Source organism: Staurois parvus, unplaced genomic scaffold (genome assembly GCF_062004578.1).
Source record: "Staurois parvus isolate SC_StPar_1 unplaced genomic scaffold, SC_StPar_1.0 ptg000063l, whole genome shotgun sequence".
Taxonomy (NCBI): domain Eukaryota; kingdom Metazoa; phylum Chordata; class Amphibia; order Anura; family Ranidae; genus Staurois; species Staurois parvus.
The window spans coordinates 117,826-140,394 of NW_028317859.1; the positions used below are offsets into that span (position 1 = coordinate 117,826).

General features: G+C 41.2%; 1 protein-coding gene across 1 annotated transcript in view; it reads left to right on the plus strand.

Moving 5' to 3' along the window:
- The window catches only part of CNTNAP1 (contactin associated protein 1), a 227,226-nt gene that overhangs the window by 110,713 nt on the left and 93,944 nt on the right, over positions 1-22,569 (plus strand). Inside the window, exons 9-12 of the mRNA XM_089668764.1 lie at positions 725-874; positions 10,315-10,486; positions 15,061-15,167; positions 20,618-20,737. Of these exons, the coding sequence (XP_089524890.1) occupies positions 725-874; positions 10,315-10,486; positions 15,061-15,167; positions 20,618-20,737 (549 nt within the window). The remainder of the gene's footprint in view (positions 1-724; positions 875-10,314; positions 10,487-15,060; positions 15,168-20,617; positions 20,738-22,569) is intronic.

Below are 22,569 nucleotides of genomic sequence, written 5' to 3' on the forward strand. Positions count from 1 at the left end.
CCCATTCTTTCACAAATGTTTGTAGAAGCAGTCTGCATGCCTAGGTGCTTGATTTTATACACCTGTGGCCATGGAGGTGTTTGGCACACCTGAATCCAATGATTTGGAGGGGTGTCTCAATACTTTTGGCAATATAGTGTATATTTAAATAAAAAAATGTGTTCTAGAAATCAAAGAAATAATGCTTATATAATTGTATTGAATTAGACTAGGCCGCCAAAGTACTTCTGCTCCATTGTGGATAGATGATAGCATTACTGTATATAGTAAAAGGTCTATATCTAACCCAAGTCAAGTAATGCAGCCAAAGGGCTCTCCTCTCATAAGACCTGCTCCCATGGGGCTTCTCTAACTGCCACATTGTTCTGCATGCTTTGTTTCTATAGCAAGTTCACTACTCTTTGAAGCTTTGTTAATGTGCCTAAGTACACAGCTTATCGGGATTTTGGCTTATGACACAGGCTGTTGGTGGATGCGGTTCACAGTAAGGGAAGCAGTTATACAGCAGATAGGTTGCTTGAATCATTGCACAGGTCAGTAGTTTTAGATTGTAAGCTCTAACGAACAGTGCCCTCTGATTCCTCCTGTATTGAATTATATTGTAATTGTACTGTCTGCCCTTATGTTGTAAAGCGCTGCACAAACAGTTGGCACTATATAAATCCTTTATAATAGTTCAATTATGATTCAAAGTGAAGGATAATCTCCGGTTCTCTTTCCACAGGATATCGGCTGAACGATGGCTTCTGGCACTCAGTCTCCCTGATAGCCAGAGAAAACTCTGCTGTGGTGGTGATTGACGATGATGAAGGAGCACAATTCAAAATTAATTATCTGTTCCAGCTTCGAACAGGAGATTCATACTACTTTGGAGGTAGAAAGGTTACAATACTAAGTTTAGTCTCTATCACAAGTTGAACCAAGCTTATTAAAGTGTATCTAAACCCAAAACAGAAATGTAATATATTGCAGCTTACCAGTCCTTAGATGTGGTGGTGGCTTTAGTTTTTTTGGTTAGTTAGTTTTCCATTGTATCTATGGGGGCATGTCTACCCTTTATTCATCTCCATTAAATGGTGGGACTAGTAGTTTACACAAGAAAGATAAGAATGTTTTGTGCTTTCTTTTCAGTTCACATGAAGTGACTAGTATACTGTATTTCTGGCAAGATCGACGGGTATTTTCTGTACTTGCTAAAAATTAGCATAGCCTGGAAAATTAAAAGTAATGCAGTCACAACATCTAAGAACTGACAAGCTGAAATATTTTATATTTTTGTTTTAGGGTTTATATACAGTACACTTTAAATTTAACATAAACCTAGCTCCTAAACTTAATTCTGACCCCTTAACTGCAATAAAATATACATAATAAAAGCTGTATTAACATGCCAACAATCATTAATTATTTAGTAAAATTCCAGTGCCACAGTTCAATGTGCCCTATTCTCCACACTCAAAATTCCGTGCCCAAACTGTGACAGCAAAGAGTACTGATCCAACTGGTTTACCAGAGAAATTCAGCTATGCACATACTGGTTTGCCAATAATTTGTCATTACCTTAGGTACTAGTAAGTAATACATAAAGTCATGGCCAAAAATAATGGCACCCCTGCATTTCTGTCAGATAATGCACCACTTCCCCCAGAAAATTGTTGCAATTACAAATGTTTAGGCATTCTCATGTTTATTTCTTTTGTTTGTATTGGTATGACTCAAAAAAGTGTAGAATCAAAAAGCCAAATCTCACACATTCCATGCAAAACCCCCAAAATGGATTGGACAAAACTTTTGGTGCCTTCTCAAAATTGTAAGAAATAATTTCATTCAAAGTTTGTGATACTCAGACAGACCGGCAACCAATTAAAATGGTGAACACTTGACTGTGCTGTGTGTCTCTGTGTGCCATATGGAAGAACTGTCTGAGGATTTGAGAACAAAAATTGTTGATAACCATGGACAATCTCAAGGTTACAAGTCCATCTACAGAGATCCTAATATTCCTGTGTCAACTGTGCTCAATATTATCAAGAAGTTTACAGCCTATGGCACTGTAGCTAATCTCCCTGGATGTGACCGAAAGAGAAAAATTGAACAAAGATTGCAGCGAAGGATTGTTTGAATGCTGGATAAAGAACCTTGATCAACTTCTAGACAAATTCAAGCTGACCTTCAGGCACAGGGTACAGCTGTGTCAGTTTGCACTATACCTTACCTTCTGAATGAAAAGGGACACTATGGTAGGAGACCCAGGAGGACCTCACTGCTGACACAGAAACTTAAAAAAAACAGATTGGAGTTTGCCCAAACTTACTAGAGGAAGCCAAAATCCTTTTGGGAGAATGTGCTGTGGACAGATAAAACAAAATTACAGCTTTTTGGTAAAGCCCATTATTCTACTGTTTTCAGAAAAAGGAATGAGGCCTTTAAAGAAAAGAATACAGTCTCTACAGTCAAACATGGTGAAGTTTCATTGATGTTCTGTGGTTACTTTTCTGCTTCAGGCACTGGATGTCTTAACTGTGTACATGACATTATGAAATCTGAACACTACCCATGAATTCTGGGGTGCAATGTAGGGCCCAGTGTCAGAAAGTTGGGTCTCCGCCAGAGCTCATGGGTCATACGGCAGGACATATGGCCCAAAGCACACGTCAAAAAACACACAGAAATGGTTTCAGACAAAGCGCTGGAGAGGACTAAACTGGCTAGCAATGAGTCCAGATCTCAATCCCATACAACACCTGAGGAGAGATCTCAGAACAGCAGTTGGGAAAAGGAACCCTTCCAATCTGAGAAACCTGGAGCAGTTGGCGAAAGAAGAGTGGTCCAAAATTCCAGTAGAGAGGTGTAAGAAGCTCATTGATGACTAAAGGAAGCCATTGATTTCAGTTATTTTTTCAAGGGGTGTGCTACCAAATATTACATTGAGGGTGCCAATAATTTTGTCCAGTCCATTTTTGTGGTTTTGCGTGGAATGTGTCAGATTTGGCTTTTAATTTGTGCACTTTTTTGTGTCATACCAATACAAACAAAAGAAGTAAACATGAGAATGCCTAAACATTTGGTTCATTATCTGACAGAAATGTAGGGGTGCCAATATTTTTGGCCATGACTATATGTTATTTTTGGGGACAGTAAAATTTGATATTAGGTAAAAAAAAATAAAATTATATATATATATATATATATATATATATATATACACACACACACACTGTATATTCCAAGTTTTTGAAGCAGGTATACAAAGAATATTGCAGTTGTGCTTTTAAATATCTTTCCAGCTTAAAGCATAGTAGAATAATTTAATATGATGCAAAGGTATTTTTGTATTTCATGTATTTTTAAATACACAAAATAGTGAAATAAATAAAGATTTAAAAAATGTTTGTGGTAATGGTTAAAAAAAAATGCTGAGATCCAGGCCTCCCCTGCGGTTGCCCTTTTTGTTGATGATTGCTGGGTACAGATCAAAGATCAAAAAGGGTATCCTGAGGAAATGTCTGTTAGCGGCCTGGATTGTCAATTCCCACCACTGGAAATCTACTTCTCCTCACCTTTCGGAATGGACCCAGATACTCAACGACATTATGGCAATGGACAATATAAACAAGGGTAGAGCGCAAATTGTTGTATCCTTAAAACAATGTCAAAACAAGTGATAGATATATCATAAGAGTCCCAAATGTACATGGAGAAAGTCCTTTAATGTCAATCCACTAATGGCAGGCTTTCCATAGAGGAGAAGCTGACTCTGGTAGCGCAAACAGAAAGGGACAGAAAAAAGCGCCTCTAAGTGTAGACTTAAAAAGATTTTTATTATGAATAAAGTAGGTAACTCACACAAGTTAAAAATGTGTATGTGGCTCATCAATGTAGTGCACCGGAGAAACTGTTGCCAGTATTATCGGAAGAGAAATGTCATATCAGTCGAGGCACACTGTTTGAGCTAAGCCAAGCTTGAGAAAGGAGCACGGCTGATCTATTTCACAGACAGCGCACGCTTGGAAATGCATTGCACACACACCTCCAGGGACGTCAGCACACCCTGTGCTGTGGTCCATGAGCATTTCAGTCCTCACCCTGGATGTAAGATATGGCTCTGAGGAAGAGGCAAGTCCTCGAAACGCGTCAGCCTTTTGGATGTCTAAACTCCCTATTGCGGACTGTTACTCAGCGCGGTGTTGATCCAGCTGTTCTTTTATGATGTGCCTTGACTATATTGTCGTTTGTGAGTACAACACCTACTTTATTTTTTATTAAACATTTTTTATGGTAATGCACTAGGCCTGTGCGCCCTCTTTTTGTTCTTTCCCCATTCAGTATATTTGGATTCCCCCGGTCCATTTGAGGGCAGCAAGGTGTGCATGTTCCAGGACATTCTTAATGTGGTTGTAGCATCGAGTCCATCCCCAAGCGCAGGAGCATTTGTGTTTGCTGATTCTTTGTAAGATATCTACCTGTTGGTTTTCTGGATCCCTGTCAGGCACCGCCCGGCAGGATCTCTAGTGACCCACAGAACAGGATTCCCCAGGGCGCGGAGTCTAAGCCCCAGTCTGCCTTTTCACCAGAGCCCCTGATGGTGGGGATGGACTTGGTGCGAGACTGAAACCAGGTCGCAACCCCTGAGTGCACCCAACTGTGGTAGAGGGGTCCCACCGATGGTACGTGCCGGGGGGGTGAACCTGCTGTGAAGAGGCTGACAAGTCCAGGTCCCGAGCGGGATGGATGGATGACAGTCAGGAATGAGCGTAGTCAGGCTAGCCAGGTCGGTAACGGTGGAGGCAGGTAGGTACCAAACAGTAGACAGAGAGCAGCCGGGTCACGAGCCAAGGTTCAGCAACGGGAGGTCCAATAGTAATATACAGCAGGCAGGAGAGTAGTCAGGGACGAACCGGGGGTCAGAGCAGGAGAAGGTCAACACAAATCAGGAGAAGCAGGATCGGCAACAGGAACACACTTCAGATCACGGGTACAGGAACTAGACCTTGCGGCAACCTAGTCACCATCTGGCCAGTTTAAATAGCGCGCCCTGCACAGTCATTGGTGCAATTGCCAACGCCGACGCACAGGTCCTGGTGCCTGCACATTAGTGCACCTAGGCAATCTGTGTATGTGCAGACCTGTGCGCCGCTGTGAGACCCGCAGTCCCTGACAATCCCAGAGAGCAGTGTGCCTGGACTGATGTGGTGTTTCTCTTTCGATAACATTGGTGAGAGTTCCACCGGTGGATTATTTTGATGAGCCTACACATTTTTAACCCTTGTGAGTTGCCTGCTTTATTCATATTAAATATAACTTTATGTCTACACTAAGAGGCGCTTTTTTTCTGTCCCTTTCTGTTCATCATGGAAATGGAAACTATGGTGACAGAAGACAATCCTGATACTGAAAATGTTCATACCACATGGTCCTGTTGTGATTTAACCGCTTTTCAAGTCCTAATCTCACAGTAATTTACTCACTCTCTCACATCTATGGTCTCTTCAGGCATTTTTGGAACCACTGAATCCAACACCCTAATCCCTCCTCTGTCCTTCTTCCTTTCCCTGTTGCCTTAGACATGTTATAGGTTTACTATTTTGATCTTTCTGGCAATACAAAGTCGGCTACATACCTGTTACAATGTACCGTGTACATGTTTCCATTTTTTGCACAATTTTATTGTCACTTTTTATGTATCACAGGTATGTGTATGGTACATTTCTGGCTACTGCTAATGACATGAAATTTTCATCACATGTCAGTAACAACCCATGCAATCCATACATACAAGGAAACCAAAACAAATAAGTTCAGAAATTAAGTTATGTGTAATAAAATGGAATGACACTGGGAAAAAGTATTGAACACACTAAGTGAAATTTATTTAATACTTTGTACAAAATCCTTTGCTGGTAATGACAGCTTCAAGATGCCTCCTATATGTAGAAACTAGTTGCATGCATTGCTCAGGTGTGATTTTGGTCCATTCAGCCACACAAACAGTCTTCAAATCTTGAAGGATCCATGGGCCTCTTCTATGAACTCTGATATTTAGTTCTTTCCATAGATTTTCTGTTGGATTCAAGTCAGGTGATTGGCTGGGCCATTCTAGCAGCTTTATTTTCTTTCTTTGAAACCAACTGAGAGTTTCCTTGGCTTTGTGTTGGGGATCATTGTCTTGCTGAAATCTTCATCATCCTGGTAGATGGCAGCAGATTTTTATCAAGAATGTCTTGTTACATTTTTCCATTCATCCTTTTTTCAATGATATGAACTTTGCCAGTACCGTATGCTGAAAAACAACTCCACACCATGATGTTCCAATAACATACAAGATTCAAGCACTGAACACCAGTATTGGGGGGGGGGGGGGCACTTGAACACAGCTGCTAGAGTCATACTGTAAAAAGTGATAATGGAATGCCAGAAAACCAGCGCTAGTGTGACCGTGGCTTGGAATGATGATGAATTGTAACCATAATTCAATTCCATAAAGGGTATACTTAATGATAACCCTAGTTCAATTCCATAAAAGGTATGCTTTATAAAGTGCAAATTGGGTACAATGTAACCAGAATAGTTCCGGATGCAGTGGTGTTGGCCAGGCACGTCTGGAAGAATATCTACTTGCCTGCGTCCCCAGGCCGGGAGTGGTGTGGTCTCAGATGGCTAACCCAGCCAGGGACCACGGCACACGAAGGGATGTCACACCACGAGAGGGGAAGCGGAAGTCAGGCACTGGACGTGGACCGCTGGAGCTGGTAACCAGGACAACGCGTTCCGTCAAGTCTAAGGATATGGAGGTTGCCAGCTTTATTTACATAGGAAAAAAGAGACATGCGTTCCTGGCGTCACTGATGGGGAGGAGCTAAAGTGGACATTCCCCCCGCACCGTGCTGAGCCACTTGTAACAGGCAATATTATTAACATTTTAAAAAGAAACAATTGCATATTAATTACATGGTAAATGTAATTAAAGCATATTAAAGTTACTGCATAATACAACAAAAAGTAGATAAAAAGAATACAAAAATTAACAAACTGTTCTGTTCGTCATCAGCATAATGCCATAATCAACCATAAGGATACATATGAAAATGTTATTAAATACAATCAAAAATAAAATCAATAGCTACTAAATGAATTGATATAGCATTAAAATTACTGACATGGATCAAATAATACTATGAATTTCTAAATCTTCGTTTAAACCATTGGGGGACATTGAGCCTAATTTAAATATCCAGAATGTCTCTCTTTTACATAAGAGAGAAAATCTTTTATCTGTCAGAGATCTTTTTTCAATGTGCTCAATTGCCATATTTTCAAGGCAACCAAAGTTCTTGCTGTGGGCTTGAAGGAAGTGTCGGGGAACACTATGCTTATCGCTACCATCCTTGATAACCATGCAGTGTTCTCCCACACGCTTCCGCAAGGGACGTGTTTTACGACCCACAAACAGTAGTTTACATGGACATGAAAGTACATATATCATAAAGTCCGTTGCACAAGTTATAAACTGTTTGATATGAAAGAGATTGCCTTTGTTGTTTGCTATCTCAGAACGACCGTGTGTAATAACCTGACAAGTTAGGCAACCTCTCTTCCTGCACTCAAAAATGCCGGTCCTACTATCAAAATAGGATTGAATGTTCATGTCACTTTTTGTCTTTCTAGTTAGTTTGCTGGGGGCTAAAATATTCTTTAGTGTACATGCCCTTCTGAAGGTGATCTGGGGAACTGGGGGTAAAGTGGGGGCCAATTTGGGATCTAACTGGAGGATGTTCCAGTGTTTGCAAATGATCTTAGAGATGTTACGATATGCCTTATTATATCCAGTGATAAATCTTACTGTATTCTGGTTCTGATTGGTGTTGGGTCTTTTATTATTTGCCTGGGGATTATGATGTTTGACAAAAGTTTCCTTAATTATGGATGGAGGGTACCCCTTTTCTATGAATTTAGATAAAATATCCACTTGTTCTTTATATGTCTCCATTTTGGAACAATTTCTCCTTAGTCTATTCAATTGTCCACTGGGAATGTTGTTTTTTCCAGGCTGGATGATGACACATTGAATAATGAAGATAAGAGTTACCTCCAGTAGGTTTGATGTAATTGCTAGTGCAAATAGCCTTATCTTCATGAAACAATGAAAGATCCAGGAATACAATGGACTGTGGATCAAAAACATGAGACATATAAAGAACAAGGGGAGTTTTTAGCATTACTGTTTCCTTGTGTCATTCCATTTTATTACACATAATTTATGAACTTACTTGTTTTGGTTTCTTTGTATAAATGGATTGTATGGGTTGTTACCGACATGTGGTGAAAATTTCATGTCAATAACACCTTCAGAAATATGTATACTGAGAAAAATGGTGACACATTCAATACTTATTTACTATATTTATGATGCCTGCAGCTGCGTACAGTATATGTATGTTAGCAGGTCTTTAAGTGGTTAAGGACAGCCAAACTCAGGTAGTGTGTGATAGCAGTGGAGCCAGAAGAAGAACAGGAAGGCTATCTGTTGTCTCTGAAGCAGAGAGACTATGTAGACAGCTAGAGTAAGGGTTGACATGTGCACCTTGACATGTGTAGGGGTAGTGCAACCTTTCTGTTTGGACTTTTTTTCCTATTTTGTGCTGTGTGTTGACCAGAGATGAGCTTGGCCATCCTCCGAAACTATTCCTATCCAAACTTCAAAGTTGTGCCCTTTTTTTCAATCAGCTGTGGCCTGGGTCATTCCCCACCATGCAGCAAATGCAACAAAACAAATGTAATTGGCTAAATATGGGTAAGTGTCCATCTAAGGGCGTATTTACATGTGCTCCAGAGTGGGGAATGACCTGGCACACAGTTGATTGGAGGACAAAAAGGGCATGCGTGGAGTTTGGAGAACACATGAGCTCTTTTCTTGAGTACTGAAAACAAGCTGGTTGTTTTGCCCCTTTGCTAAAGAAAGTCATTTCTGTTGGTTTTGCAGAGAAATAAATGGGACTTCTGTTTTCAAAAGATAGCACTTTGTATGCCTCATTTCCCACTGATCCCCAAAATACATATACTGTATTTATAAAGTATACAATATTTCAATAAAAATTATCAATTTAAATAATATACATTTATAAGTTATGTATTATTACATTATAGACTGAAGGCTTAAAGTGCACCTTCAACTCCCCAACCCGAGAGGTACTGTGTTTATATTAGAGATAAGAAGGTTGGAAGGCTGCTAAGTTACTCCTGGGAGGAGGTAACAGGGTGATATATACTAGAGAACAACATGGATGACATCAGTGCTTCTGCTATGAAATTTAAGGATAGTTTGCTCCACAGTGTCTGTAGTTACAGCGATCAGTGAGGTTTTTTTAGGTCCTACTATTTGTCAAGCAAATGTAAATACTTGAATATCCATAGCCTGACCACAAGTTCACTTGACGTGAAGTTCTACATGGCATATACATTGATTCTGTAGATGTTCCAATATTCCTAACAGGCCCCCTTCAAAGCTAAATTCTGGGGATATGTAAAATCACCCTCTGGGCTCCCTCTGCATTGCATTGCAAGGGTTAAATTTGCTAATTTTTGATTAGGGTACCATTACAAAGCCGTTTTACTTAACTCATTCCTCACTTACCTGGCAGCCGGCACATTTACTCTTCTTTCTGATGCACCAGGTTGTGGGCAGGCCCTCATTGTCCTCACTTACAAGCAGGACTGTTGGTCTTGCATTGTATGTGATGACATCTGAGTACTACCGATGGATAAAGCGACTCTGGTTGCATGAAGGCGGGGAAACCTTTGGGAGTGAAAAAGAACCCCTCCAGTGTTCGGGTCAATTTTAGCTTTAGGGACAGAATTGCATCAGACAATGTTGTGAGCTGTTATGTCAGTAGTATACTATTCACAACTTTTTGCCTTCTTACCTCAAGTATCACCTTCAAGTGCAGGGTTTTAGGTTGTTTTCATCATGTTATGTTTTTCTCTGCTGAAACCCTAACAAAATATATTATGAGTTAACTTGCTTAAACAATGACTAACTTTTCATTTTACACATGATTGGAAGTGATGCATTTTCACAGGTTATTCACTCTAGTTGAGATGATAACAATCTAAGGTGCCTTGCTGTGCAGGCTGTGAAATCACTGCCTGTGTAATAGAAATCACACTACTTGGGAAAAGTTAACATCGATGATGATTAGAGTTGATTGTGACTTCTGCTGTACAGACAAACCTGTCTGTGTACTAAAGGCAGATCTAGCAGGCTTATTGTGAACTGTACATGTATTACTTTAATATGACCTTTTTTTTATCACACAGGGTGTCCAAAGCCATCTGCTGGATCTGGGTGCTATTCCAATCAGACAGCCTTCCATGGTTGCATGCAGCTACTCAACGTGGATGGTCAGCCGGTGGACTTCCATCGTATGCAGCTGGGTTGGCTGGGGAGGTTCTCAGAAGTCATGTTTAATGTCTGTGCTATTGCTGACAGGTGATTGTTTGTTTGCCTGGGTTAACCTATAAATACAACACCAATTTATTATCTTTTGTGTACTTAAAGAATACCTGTATGTATTCAGTTTTATTAGATAAAGCCAACTTAAGTTTGTGATCTGACCTCCCTTTTCATTTCTGTCAAGTGTGCACATTTCTATACTTGTTTACACAAGACTGTACTTCTGATGCTTTATCCCCATCCAATCCCCAAATATATCTAAATATATATGTTCTATATTGTTTATGTACCATATCTTCAATCCCTGTAAATGCCTAGGTTTTCAGCTGAAGGTACCTGTACAGAATTCCAGAGGAAACATTTGTTCCCAAACCCCCTGATATCACTCTGCACCCTGTCCTGGTTTTGGTAGCGTAAGCTCCATCAACCTTTTTTGTTCATTCCCATGCATCGATAGAATGGGCCTGATTGAATATAGTGTCACAGGACTTTCTGATCAGGAAGAATAGGGAAGCAAAGAACAGCACAGACAGAAGAAGATATAAAGACTCTAGGGTGGCCATTTTTGACCAGGGTACCTCCAGAGGTAAAGACAATAAAAGTTGACTGCACTCCAATGATGTACCAGATAAAAATTCCATTTATTAGAAGCTTCATAACAAAAGCACAAATTACAACTCCCAATATGCCGACAGAGGACAGTTAACATGTTTTACTGTCCTCTGTCTGTATGTTGGAGTGGTGATGCATGCTTTTTTTATGAAGTTTTTAATAAATGGAAGTTTTATCTGGTACATTGTTGGAGTGCGGTCAACCTTTATTGTCTTTATCTGATGTTGTGGTGATTAGACTGGCACCTGTTTATGTCCAGAGGGGCGGATAGTTCATGTACTCACCTGAAGCAGTCTATCTGTTCTTGATACCTGCAGGATTCAAGGCCAATGCCACTGGGCAGAGTCAGTGACATGACACCAATAGTCTTTTATGCTATCTGTAAGGCTGGCATTCTGACAACCATTGTAATGGTGGGGGCATTATTCACAATCAGGGCCACGATCAGAGGGGAACAACTTATACACACGTAGGGGGCCTGGGCATCCCCAGGGGCCCAGCAGGGTTGGGAGGAATGTGGCTTCATGTCTTTCTCTATACATTCACTAAAGAAGAGTAGGCAGCTGCTGCTGCTCTGTGTCATGTTCACTCTTTGTCTGTACTGCCTGTAATGTGGACTGTGCTTGGCTCCAGCTCCTCTCAGAGACATGTGTCTGCTTTGTGTAAACAAGAGCTAGGACTAGGAAGACCTCCTTTACCAGTAGAGGCTGTGTGTACAAGTGAAGGGAGGGGGCTGTTTGTGTGTGGGGTGGGGTGGAGCTGTGTGTGTGTGTGTGGCATATATACAGGTATGAAGGGTGCTAAGTGCATACAGGTGTGAGGGGGGCTGAGTGTGTAAACGTATGAAGGGACTAGGGGCTTGCAGGTTTAAGGGGTGCTGATTGTGTACAGGTATGAGGGGGGCTGCGTGCATACAGATATAAGGGATGCTGAGTGTGTACAGGTATGAAGGGTGCTGAGTATGTACAGGTATGGGGGGGGGGGGTGAGTGCATACAGGTGTGAGGGGTGCTGAGTGTGTACAGGTATGAGGGGGGCTAAGTGTGTACAGGTATGAGGGGGGCTAAGTGCATACAAGTGTGAGGGGAGGCTGAGTGTGTACAGGTATGGGGGGTCTGAGTGCCAATAGGTGGGGGGGGAGGCTGAGTGCCATCTCTCTGCTGGATTGGGGTGTCTCTTTGCCTAATATATGGAGATGTCTAACTGCTGGATAAATTGGAGATGTCTCTTTGCTGAAAATATGGGGCTGTCTTTTTGCTAGATTGGGATGTTTCTTTACTGAATATATGTGAATGTCTCTTTGATGGATTGGGATGTCTATTTGCTAAAAATATATGGGAATGTCTTTTTGCTGAATATATATATTTTTTGTTTTCTTAGATCTGTTAGGGGAGGATAGATTGGGGGGCATTGAAAAGGTCGTGCAGTTAGTGTTAGTGTTAGTGTAGGGTCATTCTCAAAAGAGTCTACCTTGTCATGGTGGCAGGCCAAAATAAAATTCCTTACTGCTAAATCTTAAAAACACTGATGATTTGGAATACACTTTTCATTTTCATATATTAAAGTGTAAGAGTGTTAAAAATAAAAGTGGGTTCCCCGAAGGACTTGGTTGGATGGCCAGTGGGTTGATTTGACGGGATGGCCAGTGGGTTGATTTGGTGGGACGGCCAGTGGGTGGGCCCTGGGGAATGTTGGCGGTCAGGTCAGAGGAGGCCTAGGCCTAAAGCTGTGTAAGGGGCCCCCAAATTTCTGATTGTTGCCCTGTTCACAATGACCACCAATGAAAGGGGCATTATTGCCACTGACCACCAACGTAACGGGCATTCTTTCAACTGACCACCAATGTAATGGGCATTCTTCCCACTGACCTCCAATGAATTGATTCTAGTAAGAGTACTCTGAGACCTGAAAATGGTTTCAAAGGTTCCTCTTGTGCTAAAAGGTTGAGAAAGGCTGCTCTAGATTACTATAATAGATTTTAGTGCCAGTTCCCTGACTGCAGAATATGATGGATGACCTAGATGGGAATCACTTTTTAAGGGCTAAGCAGCACTGGAGGTTTTAATCATCGAGCAATTTAAATAGTTATTGGCAATGGCCTACTTTTAATTACACAGATCTCACTGTGCTGAAAAGTAGTTACATAGTCTAGTTGGAAAAAAGACAAAAGTCCATCTAGCTCCACTAATAAAATAAATAAATAAAAATCCTCCATATACACAATTCTGAACTCACAGTTGATTTCCAGCAAGCAGTACAATCATACAGTAATAAGTATTTAAAGTACATATATAAATGAGAGGAGTACAGAGCTGATATGGCTTACCTGATTCTAAAACTGCTAGTTGTTTGACAGTGTTCATTCTTACATGTCACAGACCTGCAACAAGCATGCAGCAAGTGAAAGTCAGAGTTTACCTTTAGCTTTAATCTAATTATCTTCACTGTGTGGCCCTGCACTGATTTTGCAAAGCCTTCCCCAAAAAGTGCAGGTTTGTACTGTGCATGCACACTGCAGCCTCATTCATTCCTATAGGAAAGCCATACTCCGAGTGAAAACTTCAGACCACAATGAACAGAGACATGCTGGGATTTATTAGCCTCAGGAGGACTGTGTTAAGATGGCTATAGATGGATGGAAATTCAGCCTGATCAAAAGGGATTAGCATAATTTCCAGCTATCTATGGCCATTCATTCAATGATCTGCTTCTCATGAACGGGCTTGTTGGAATATTTTTTTGTCTGATCAGCACTGCAGCCAATTGGCTGATCGGTGTATTCTGACAGCAGAGAAGACCCACTGTCAGAATACAATGACTTAATGGAGAGGAGTCCTCCACTCATCCCTCTTGTGTGGATGGGTGAATCCGTTCAGCTCTTTTCAATCAGCCTGCTGATATTTTTTTTTGTGCACTGTGGTGCATTGCCAGTCTGTTCACCCATGCAACAGGATATTCTTTAAGTGGTTGCAAACCTTTACCCAGTAAAGTGACTGGCCTCAGGTGATACACTGAGATGAAACAAATCATTCTACATAAGTTTATCTGCAACCATCTGTTTTCAACAACCTCCGAAAACACACAGATCAAAGGTAATTTCTCAGCTCCAGCAGGCAGGGGGTGGAGATCTGATGTCGCCCACTGCACAGCATAGAGTGGGTAGTTGAGTGTAATCTGAGACCTGAGTGGTGGGAAAGGACACACCCCTCTACACAGTCTCTTAGGAAAACATGAAAGTTTGAGGCTGTTAATCACCTTCTGTGTGCTGGAGGGGGCTGGGGCCCCCACCAGAGATTCTGTGGTGTTGGGATAACATGTCAAAAATTACTAATGCAGATGGAAGAGAGAGAAGACTGGTGCTTTGGATTGGGGCAAGCACACTATATGGGGGTATGATCTATTCCTTTTTAATTTCACAGGTTTACAACCACTTTAATCCCTTTCCAAAGCAGAACATATTCACCTTCTTATATTCATCTTTCCTTTGCTCCCCTACCATTGCGTTAAACTGCTTGAGTCAAAGACAGACCTTTGCAAGGTCAGAGTTGCTCCAGTTGGTGCTTTCACAGAACTGAAAGCTCTCTCTGCCCTCATGTGACTGGGCCAGTCACATGTTACACCATACCTGAAATACTGAGTATTTTCTTACCTCTTGGCAGCTCTGCGGAGTGATGGGGAAGGAAGAAATGGTGAGTATATGCTGTTGGAGAGGAGGGCATAAAGAAAACTTAGACAAAGCAGCTATGTACTTATCGATAATAATGCCAGGGGTAGTTGATCCAGAGAATATCCAAATGCCTTGGGGGATCAGGAAGGAATTTCAGGAAGGTTTTCTATTTATTCATGTTCTGTTGGTTGGTCTAGGAGGTGAACCTGTGTCTTTTTTTAAAATAACTATATAAGATCAGAGGATTTTTTTAACCCTGTGTCATGCCATTCTAGCTCTTTCCATCAGTCATCACTGCACATACGGATTCATATCACCTTTTTTGATTTCAGATGCAGGCCAAATCCTTGTGAACATGGAGGGCGTTGCTATCAGTCTTGGGATGACTTTTTCTGCATCTGCGACATGACTGGTTACAAGGGGGAAACCTGCCATAAATGTGAGTGTCACTTCAATCTGTAGGAGTTCATGTGCCAACTTTTAGTATTCCATACACTAGGCTCTAAATAATCAATTGATTTTATTTTCATTAATATCGCAATCCATCCAAATCTGGTGTTAAAACTTTTAGTGTAAAGTGTAAGAAAAGGCTAACTCTAACTATTCTTAAAGTGGTTGTGAAGGCTGAAGGTTTTTTATTTTCATGCATTCTGTGCATGAAGGTAAAAAACCTCTGTGCAGCATTCCCCCCAATACTCACCTAAGCCCCCTCTCGATCCAGCGATGTGCACTGGAATCTCGGCTATCGCAGGACTCCCTCTCCTCATTGGTTGAGACAGCAGCAGGAGCCATTGGCTTCCATGAGGCAATGAAAAGAGAGAGGGGGCGGGGCCAAGCCACAGCTCTGTGGGTGAGTGGATACATGGAGCAGCGAGTGCCCCCATAGCAAGCTGCATGCTGTGGGGGCACCCGACAGGAGGGAGCGGCCAGGAGCGCCAGCGGGGATTTGAGAAGAGGAGGATGCAGGCTTCTCTGTGCAAAACCACTGCACACAGCAGGTAAGTATGATGTGTATTTTTTTATTTAAGCCTATAGTATCACTTTAAAAACATTCCATTCCCCCTCCTCCTACCTATCTTGCGTATCTATTTTTATTCACTTGCGCTACTGCTTACCACCCTCTGAAAAGCAATCCCTAGTGGATTGCTTTTTAGAGTGTGGTATAGCAGTGCCCGACAGGCATTCAGGAGGTGCAACTGCACCCCCTGAATGCCATTTTGTTAACTTTTATTTTTAAATTGCCAATTTGGTTTGCAGCACTGCGCCGCAACTGAGATCTGAGTGTTTGGCATTTGCTGGTAACGCCTGAATTCTTCACCCAGCAAAGTATCACAGCTGTGGCATGTGTACAGTCCTGTCTGGCTGTATTGTTAAGTTTGGTTGGGCAGCCAGGGGGCAGTAAAACCGCAGCTCAGCCACTTGTTTTTACCAACCCCTGCTGCCCACATGAAAAAGCCCTAAGACAATTTTATTATATGTAACTTAATAGAAATAACTTCTGGGCTTTTCTAAATATGTGTTACCAAACATTAATCTACCCAAAGACACATTCCAACCCTAGGCTGTTACACTTTGTAGAGCTGGCTAAAACAAAAAACCCAATCTTTTGACCAGAACAGATGCTTGAAACAAGGTCCACTACCCAACACCTCCTATCCAATGTAGCAAAACAACTGACAGGTGTTCTAACCATTTACTACACTTTAAAGGGTAACTCCACTTTTGTGGAATAAAAATATAGCATACATAAAAAAATAATATAGCATATACAATTTCTACACAAGCCATATTGTTTGTTCATGTTATTAAAAATTAAATTTTCGGTCTACAGCACTGCATTTCTGTAAATTTCAATGCAATATGTAATTTCCTCCCTTTTGTGATTGGCTCACTGATTTTGCCAAAAGTCTAAACAAAGACATGTCAGATTTTAGGCATCCTCTGCAATAGGAATTGCAGTTTTGGTGATACTCCCCAAGGGTTGAATACCTCAAAAAGCAGGGGTGTCAAACTGGCAGCCCTCCAGCTGTTGTGAAACTATAAGTCCCATCATGCCTCTGCCTTTGGGTGTCATGCTCGTAACTGTCAGTCTTGCAATGCCTCATGGGACTTGCAGTTTGGCAACAGCTGGAGGGCCGCCAGTTTGACACCCGTGCTCTAAAGGGATGCAGACACGGCAGCTTTTCTCATCGGAACACTGAGAGTGCACCAGTGATTATAATGAACCAGACCCTCCTATTCAGATTTAGTCTGCACAGGACATGGTGGAACAAATGGTTTTATCTTCAGAGCAGAAACAGTTAGGAATCTGAAACAAAAATGCTTGCAATATTTGTAAAGTGAATGGTGTGGGTGGGTACAGAGGAGCACCACAACCCTGATAATATAGATAACAGAAACATAGAAAAAGAATGGGACTTTTAAGGTGATATAAACCACAGGAATGGGCACCATATACTAACATATCAAAAAATCTTTTTATTAAGGATTATTAAAAGTAATCAGAAAGCTAAAATGTGCAACACAGCCAAGAACAGTGATCATATTGTAATACAAACCACCTTATATGTCCCACCCACATTAATAGTAATAAAAATACCAGCTAAAATATGATAATGTAACCCAAATTTGACAAAAGAAAGAACACAAATCGGATGTCACTGAAAAGTAGAGGGAGGAAGGAGGATGCTTTGTCTCAGCACGCTTGAGAAAACACATAAGCATTGATAAACAATGATATCCATTATCAATTATATAACATAACCATATGGTAGCATGTCAATATCATTACTACTTACAATGATCACAAATAAGTACACATAGGCGGCACTGCATAGGCTACACCAAAAAGCCAGGGGAGGGATGTGGACCCAAGGTAGCATCAACCCCAAGAGGACAGGGCAGGCACCAGGGGATTTAGACCCAAAGGCCAACACAGACTTGGTAGCCTATAAACAAACATTAGATGGCAATGGGCCCAAAGAAAAAACTTTGAGGGTTAGCCTGTGCAGCGCCACCTATGTGTACTTTGTGATCATTGAAAGTAGTAGTGATGTTAACATGCTACAATATCGTTATGTTATATAATTGATAGTGGACATTACTGTTTTATCAATGTTTATGTGGTCTAGCATTAGCACCTTTAACCACCTTCCGCCCGCCCTATAGTACAATGACGGGCGCAAGGTGGTTCTCTCGTTCTGATAGGACGTCATATGACGTCCTACCATTCTCACAGCGCATGCACGGCGATCGCCGGTCTGCTGTGTCCCTCGTACACAGCGGATCACGGAAAGAGCCGAAGATGTCGGCTCGGTCATGTGATCAGCTGTGTCCAATCACAGCTGATCACATGTAAACACGGAAATGCCGGTTATCGCCATTTCTCTCCTCTCGAGCTGTCACGCTGACAGCTCGAGAGGAGAGCCGGTGATCGGCTTTCCGTGGAGGGGACATGTGCCCTGATGATCAGTGTGGCCCCAGAAGTGCCACCTGTCAGTGCTCATCAGTGCCAGTGCCCATCAGTGCCACGTGCCAGTGCCCATCTGTGCCCCATCAATGCCACATATCAGTGCATACCAGTGCACATCAATGCCACATATCAGTGCCCATCTGAGCTGCCTTTCAATGTCACCCATCAGTGCCAGTCAATGCCACCTATCAATACCAATCAGTGCCACCTATCAGTGCTGCCAATCAGTGCCACCTATCAGTGCCAGTCAGTGTCACCTATCAGTGCGCATCAGTGCCAGTCAGTGCCGCCTAACAGTGCCAGTCAGTGCCGCCTATCAGTGCCAGTCAGTGCTGCCTATCAGTGCCTCCTATCAGTGTCATGTATCAGTGTCATGTATCAGTGCTGCCTTTCAGTGCCCATCAGTGATGCCTGTCAATGCCCATCAGTGCACCCTACCAGTGCCTCCTCATCAGTGCCCATCAGTGCCACCTATCAGTGTCCAACAGTGCAGCCTATCAGTGTCCATCACTGCAGCCTCATTAGCGCACATCAGTGAAGGAGAAAAATCACTTATTTACAAAACTGTATAACTAAAACTAAGAAAAAACGTTTTTTTTTCAAAATTTTCAGTGGTTTTTGGTTTAAGAAAAAATAAAAATCCCAGAGGTGATTAAATACCACCAAAAGAAAGCTCTATCTGTCTAAAAAAAATTATAAAAATTTCATATGGGTACAATGTTGCATGACTGCGCAATTGTCATTCAAAGTGTAACAGCGCTGAAAGGTGGAAACTGGCCTGGGCAGGAAGGGGGTATAAGTGCCCTGTAGGCTAATGGTTAAAGTCTCCTGCAGAAGCACAATCTGCGAAATGTGTTGAGATGAAGCATCCTTCTTCTTCCCCTCACTTTTTAAAGATACCCGATTTGTGTTTTTGTTCTATAAAATGTGGGTTACATTATCATGTAATTGCTGGTATCTTTATAATATTAGTGCAGGTGGGACATATAAGGTGCTTTTTATTATGATCTTTGACTATGATCACTGTTCATGGCTATGTTGCAAATTTTAGTTTTGTGGAAGAATTTTCCTCCTTCATGACCAGGTAATTTTTTTGCTATTCAGCACTGTGCTACTTTAACTGGCAATTGTGCAGTCATGCAACACTACCCCCCTTGACATTTATATCATTTTTTCACACAAATAGAGCTTTCTTTTGGTGGTATTTGATCACCACTGGATTTTGTTTATTTTTTTATTATATAAATGAATGAAGACTGAAAATATTGAAAAAAATGTTTTCACTTTCTGCTATAAAATATATACCCAATACATTTTTTTTTTAAATTATGCTTCTTCACAAATGTAGACCAAAATGTATTTTGCTAAATATCTTTGGTTTCAAAAAATACTATAACCACCCTATGGAAAACCCCATCCCTACCGAGTGGGCACAAATCTTAATTTCCAGTGTGATATGCTGAGAAGATTTTCTCTATCTCATTTATCTTATCACAAATTTCTTAAAACCTGGCAGTTATGGTCACTGCATCCTAAATGTACAGTTAAAGTTTGATGGCTATTACCCTTTGGAGTATAATAATCACTAGGTAAAAATGGATTTGCATATCTGACTGGTATTTTGTTAGTCTGTGATTATATGCTTTCCTTGTTAAACCCCCTCCTCCATCCCCCTTCGAATCCGCCTCCCCCCCACCATTTCACCCCCACCCCCCCCACATGGTTCATATTGTACTGTCTGAAAACATGCTTATTTCACTCCTGACATATCTATGTACTGTATGTACCAATATGAACCTATGGATGTCCGGGTTCATTGTTTTCCTTGTTAACTTGAAACCAATAAACATGAGGTGAAAATAAATATCTTTGGTAAAAAAAAATCCTAATGAGTGTATATTGATTGGTTTGTGTGAAAGCCAAAACGTCTACAAACAATGGTATATATACTGGATTTTTTATTTTTTTTTCTACACTACTAATGGTGGTGATCAGCTACTTATAGTGGGACTGTGATAGTGTGGTGGGCAAACTGTCACTGGGTGTACTATGTGCTGTTTTTAATAAGCAATGTGCTGGTTTTTATTCCCTGCTTTTGCTCTATTTCTGCAGTAGGCGGTCGCCAAGTGGTTTATTAAGACTTAATAAATAGAAGATTTTATGATTTTATATGACTCTTTAAGTCTGCCTTTTGTGTAATTTTTTTGGTGGAGTGTTTGCATACAATATCTCCAGGAGCTGCCAATAACAGATTAATGCTGGGGCTTTTTCACAATTCTCAGAATGTGTAAATGATGTGCCCTCTAAACAGGTAAACCGCATAGCAAATAAAAATGTTAAATGTATTGCAAACCTTTCTGTTTATACGATAAGGACATCCACATCATTCTAATCTTCTTCTAATTTTCATTATTAAGCTCTTTTCAAGGAAAACTGCGACGCCTACAGAATTAGCGGCAAATACTCTGGCAATTACACTGTGGACCCAGATGGCAGTGGACCTTTAAAGCCTTTCTATGTCTACTGTGACATTTCTGGTACTGTAATCTTGTTTACTGATAGTAGCTGAATGTTTTGGATATAGTACAGCAGACTAAAAACCTTCAATATTTTAGATAGAGATCATTTACTTAATTGTCAACTGAACAACAACCGCCTGGCAGCACTGGGGTCATTGGTTCGAATCCCAGCCACAACGCCACCTGCCTGGAGTTTGCATGTTCTCCCTGTGTCTGAATGGATTTCCTCCAGGCACTCTGGTTCCCTCCCACACTCCAAATACATGCTGGTAGGTTAATTGGCTCCTGTCTAAATTGGTCCTGGTTTGTGCATGTATGAATACGAGTTAGGGACCTTATATTGTTTGCTCATTGAGGGTTAGGCACTGATGTGAATGGACAATATATATATATATATATATATGTGTGTAAAGTGCTGCATAAATTATAAATTGACAGGTGCTATATAAGTACCTGTAATAAATAAATAAAATAAATGTATCCTGCAACAATAATATAGTGGTTCGAACTAAGAGCTTAATTTTTGTGTTTGCCGATGACACCAAATTATGCAGCGAAATAACTTTAACGTAGGATTTAGCAAATATACAGGAAGACCTGTAGAAATTCCATTTAAAGTGGTCTTGTCAGCACGGGTCACATAAAAAAAATTCCCTGTAAAAAAAGAGGTGATGTTCTTATCGTCCTGGTGGCCTGTATCTTTTTCACCGGAGCAAGTTATGGTTAGCAGTAAGGGCATATGTATAGGGGTCGTGATTGTGAACTGGCTCCCTTGTACACCTAGATAGGAGGGGCGGTGGTATGTAGAGGAACTGCTCCCTCCATGCAGTCGCTGAATGCCCACTTCTCCTCCTCTCCCTCCCACAGACATTCAGCAACTGCAAGAGGGAAATGGAGGGCATCGGTTCCTCTACTTGCCACCCACACCACCTCCCTATCCCTGTCCTGGCTACTGTGTGCTCCTCAGACCCCCAAGCGCTGCCGGGGTTCCCCCCTCCTACTTCCTGCCATCAGGGGATAATGAATAGAAGACTTAATGAATAGGGTCAGTGATTGGTACCATTTTTTTTTTTATTCATTCATAGCTGAGACATAGTGAGGTCAGGAAGGGGGGCCGCTGCGGGACCATAGTAAAGGGTCCCATGACAGGAGTAAAGGGTCCCAGGATCAGTGGGATGAGCTCCAGCCAGGGGGCCCTTCATGGTTTCTTGCAGCGGGGCCCTGAAGGTTCTAGTTACGCCTCTGGTTAGCAGGTTGACCAACTGCCAAAGGTTGAGACAGGAGTGTAGCTAGAGGTTATTTTCAATGTTAATCACAACAAGAGCAGGGGGGCCAATTACAGAGCTTGTACAGGGCAATTGTTTTTAAATGATAGAAATAAATAAGTGGGTTTTATGATTATGGGTTTGCATGTTATATTTGTTTGCATTTACAATAAGATGAACTGAATGGTTAGCTCAGCGTTGAGGTATTCCATATTAAATTAGTAGCCACAAGTGGTTTTACCTGGAAATGTAACAAAGTCTCCATGTAGGTTTTCAGCTTTTACAATAAAATTCAGATAAGAATGCATAATACTAATGATAAATCATGAAATAACTGTTTTTTAATTGTCACCACAATAGATTTATACAAAAAGGAAAAAAATGTGTCTTTAAATATAATGATTGAATTTAAAAATGGGCGTAGATTTTATTTTAATCTGAACATTAGGCTAATATGAAAAACACAAATAAATATGTGTTTATTAATGCATCAATATGTGTTTTTTTAATGCAAGCAGTGCAATTGCAGTAATACCTCGGTTTACGAATTTAATTCGTTCTGCAGGACTTTTCGTATAGTGAAAA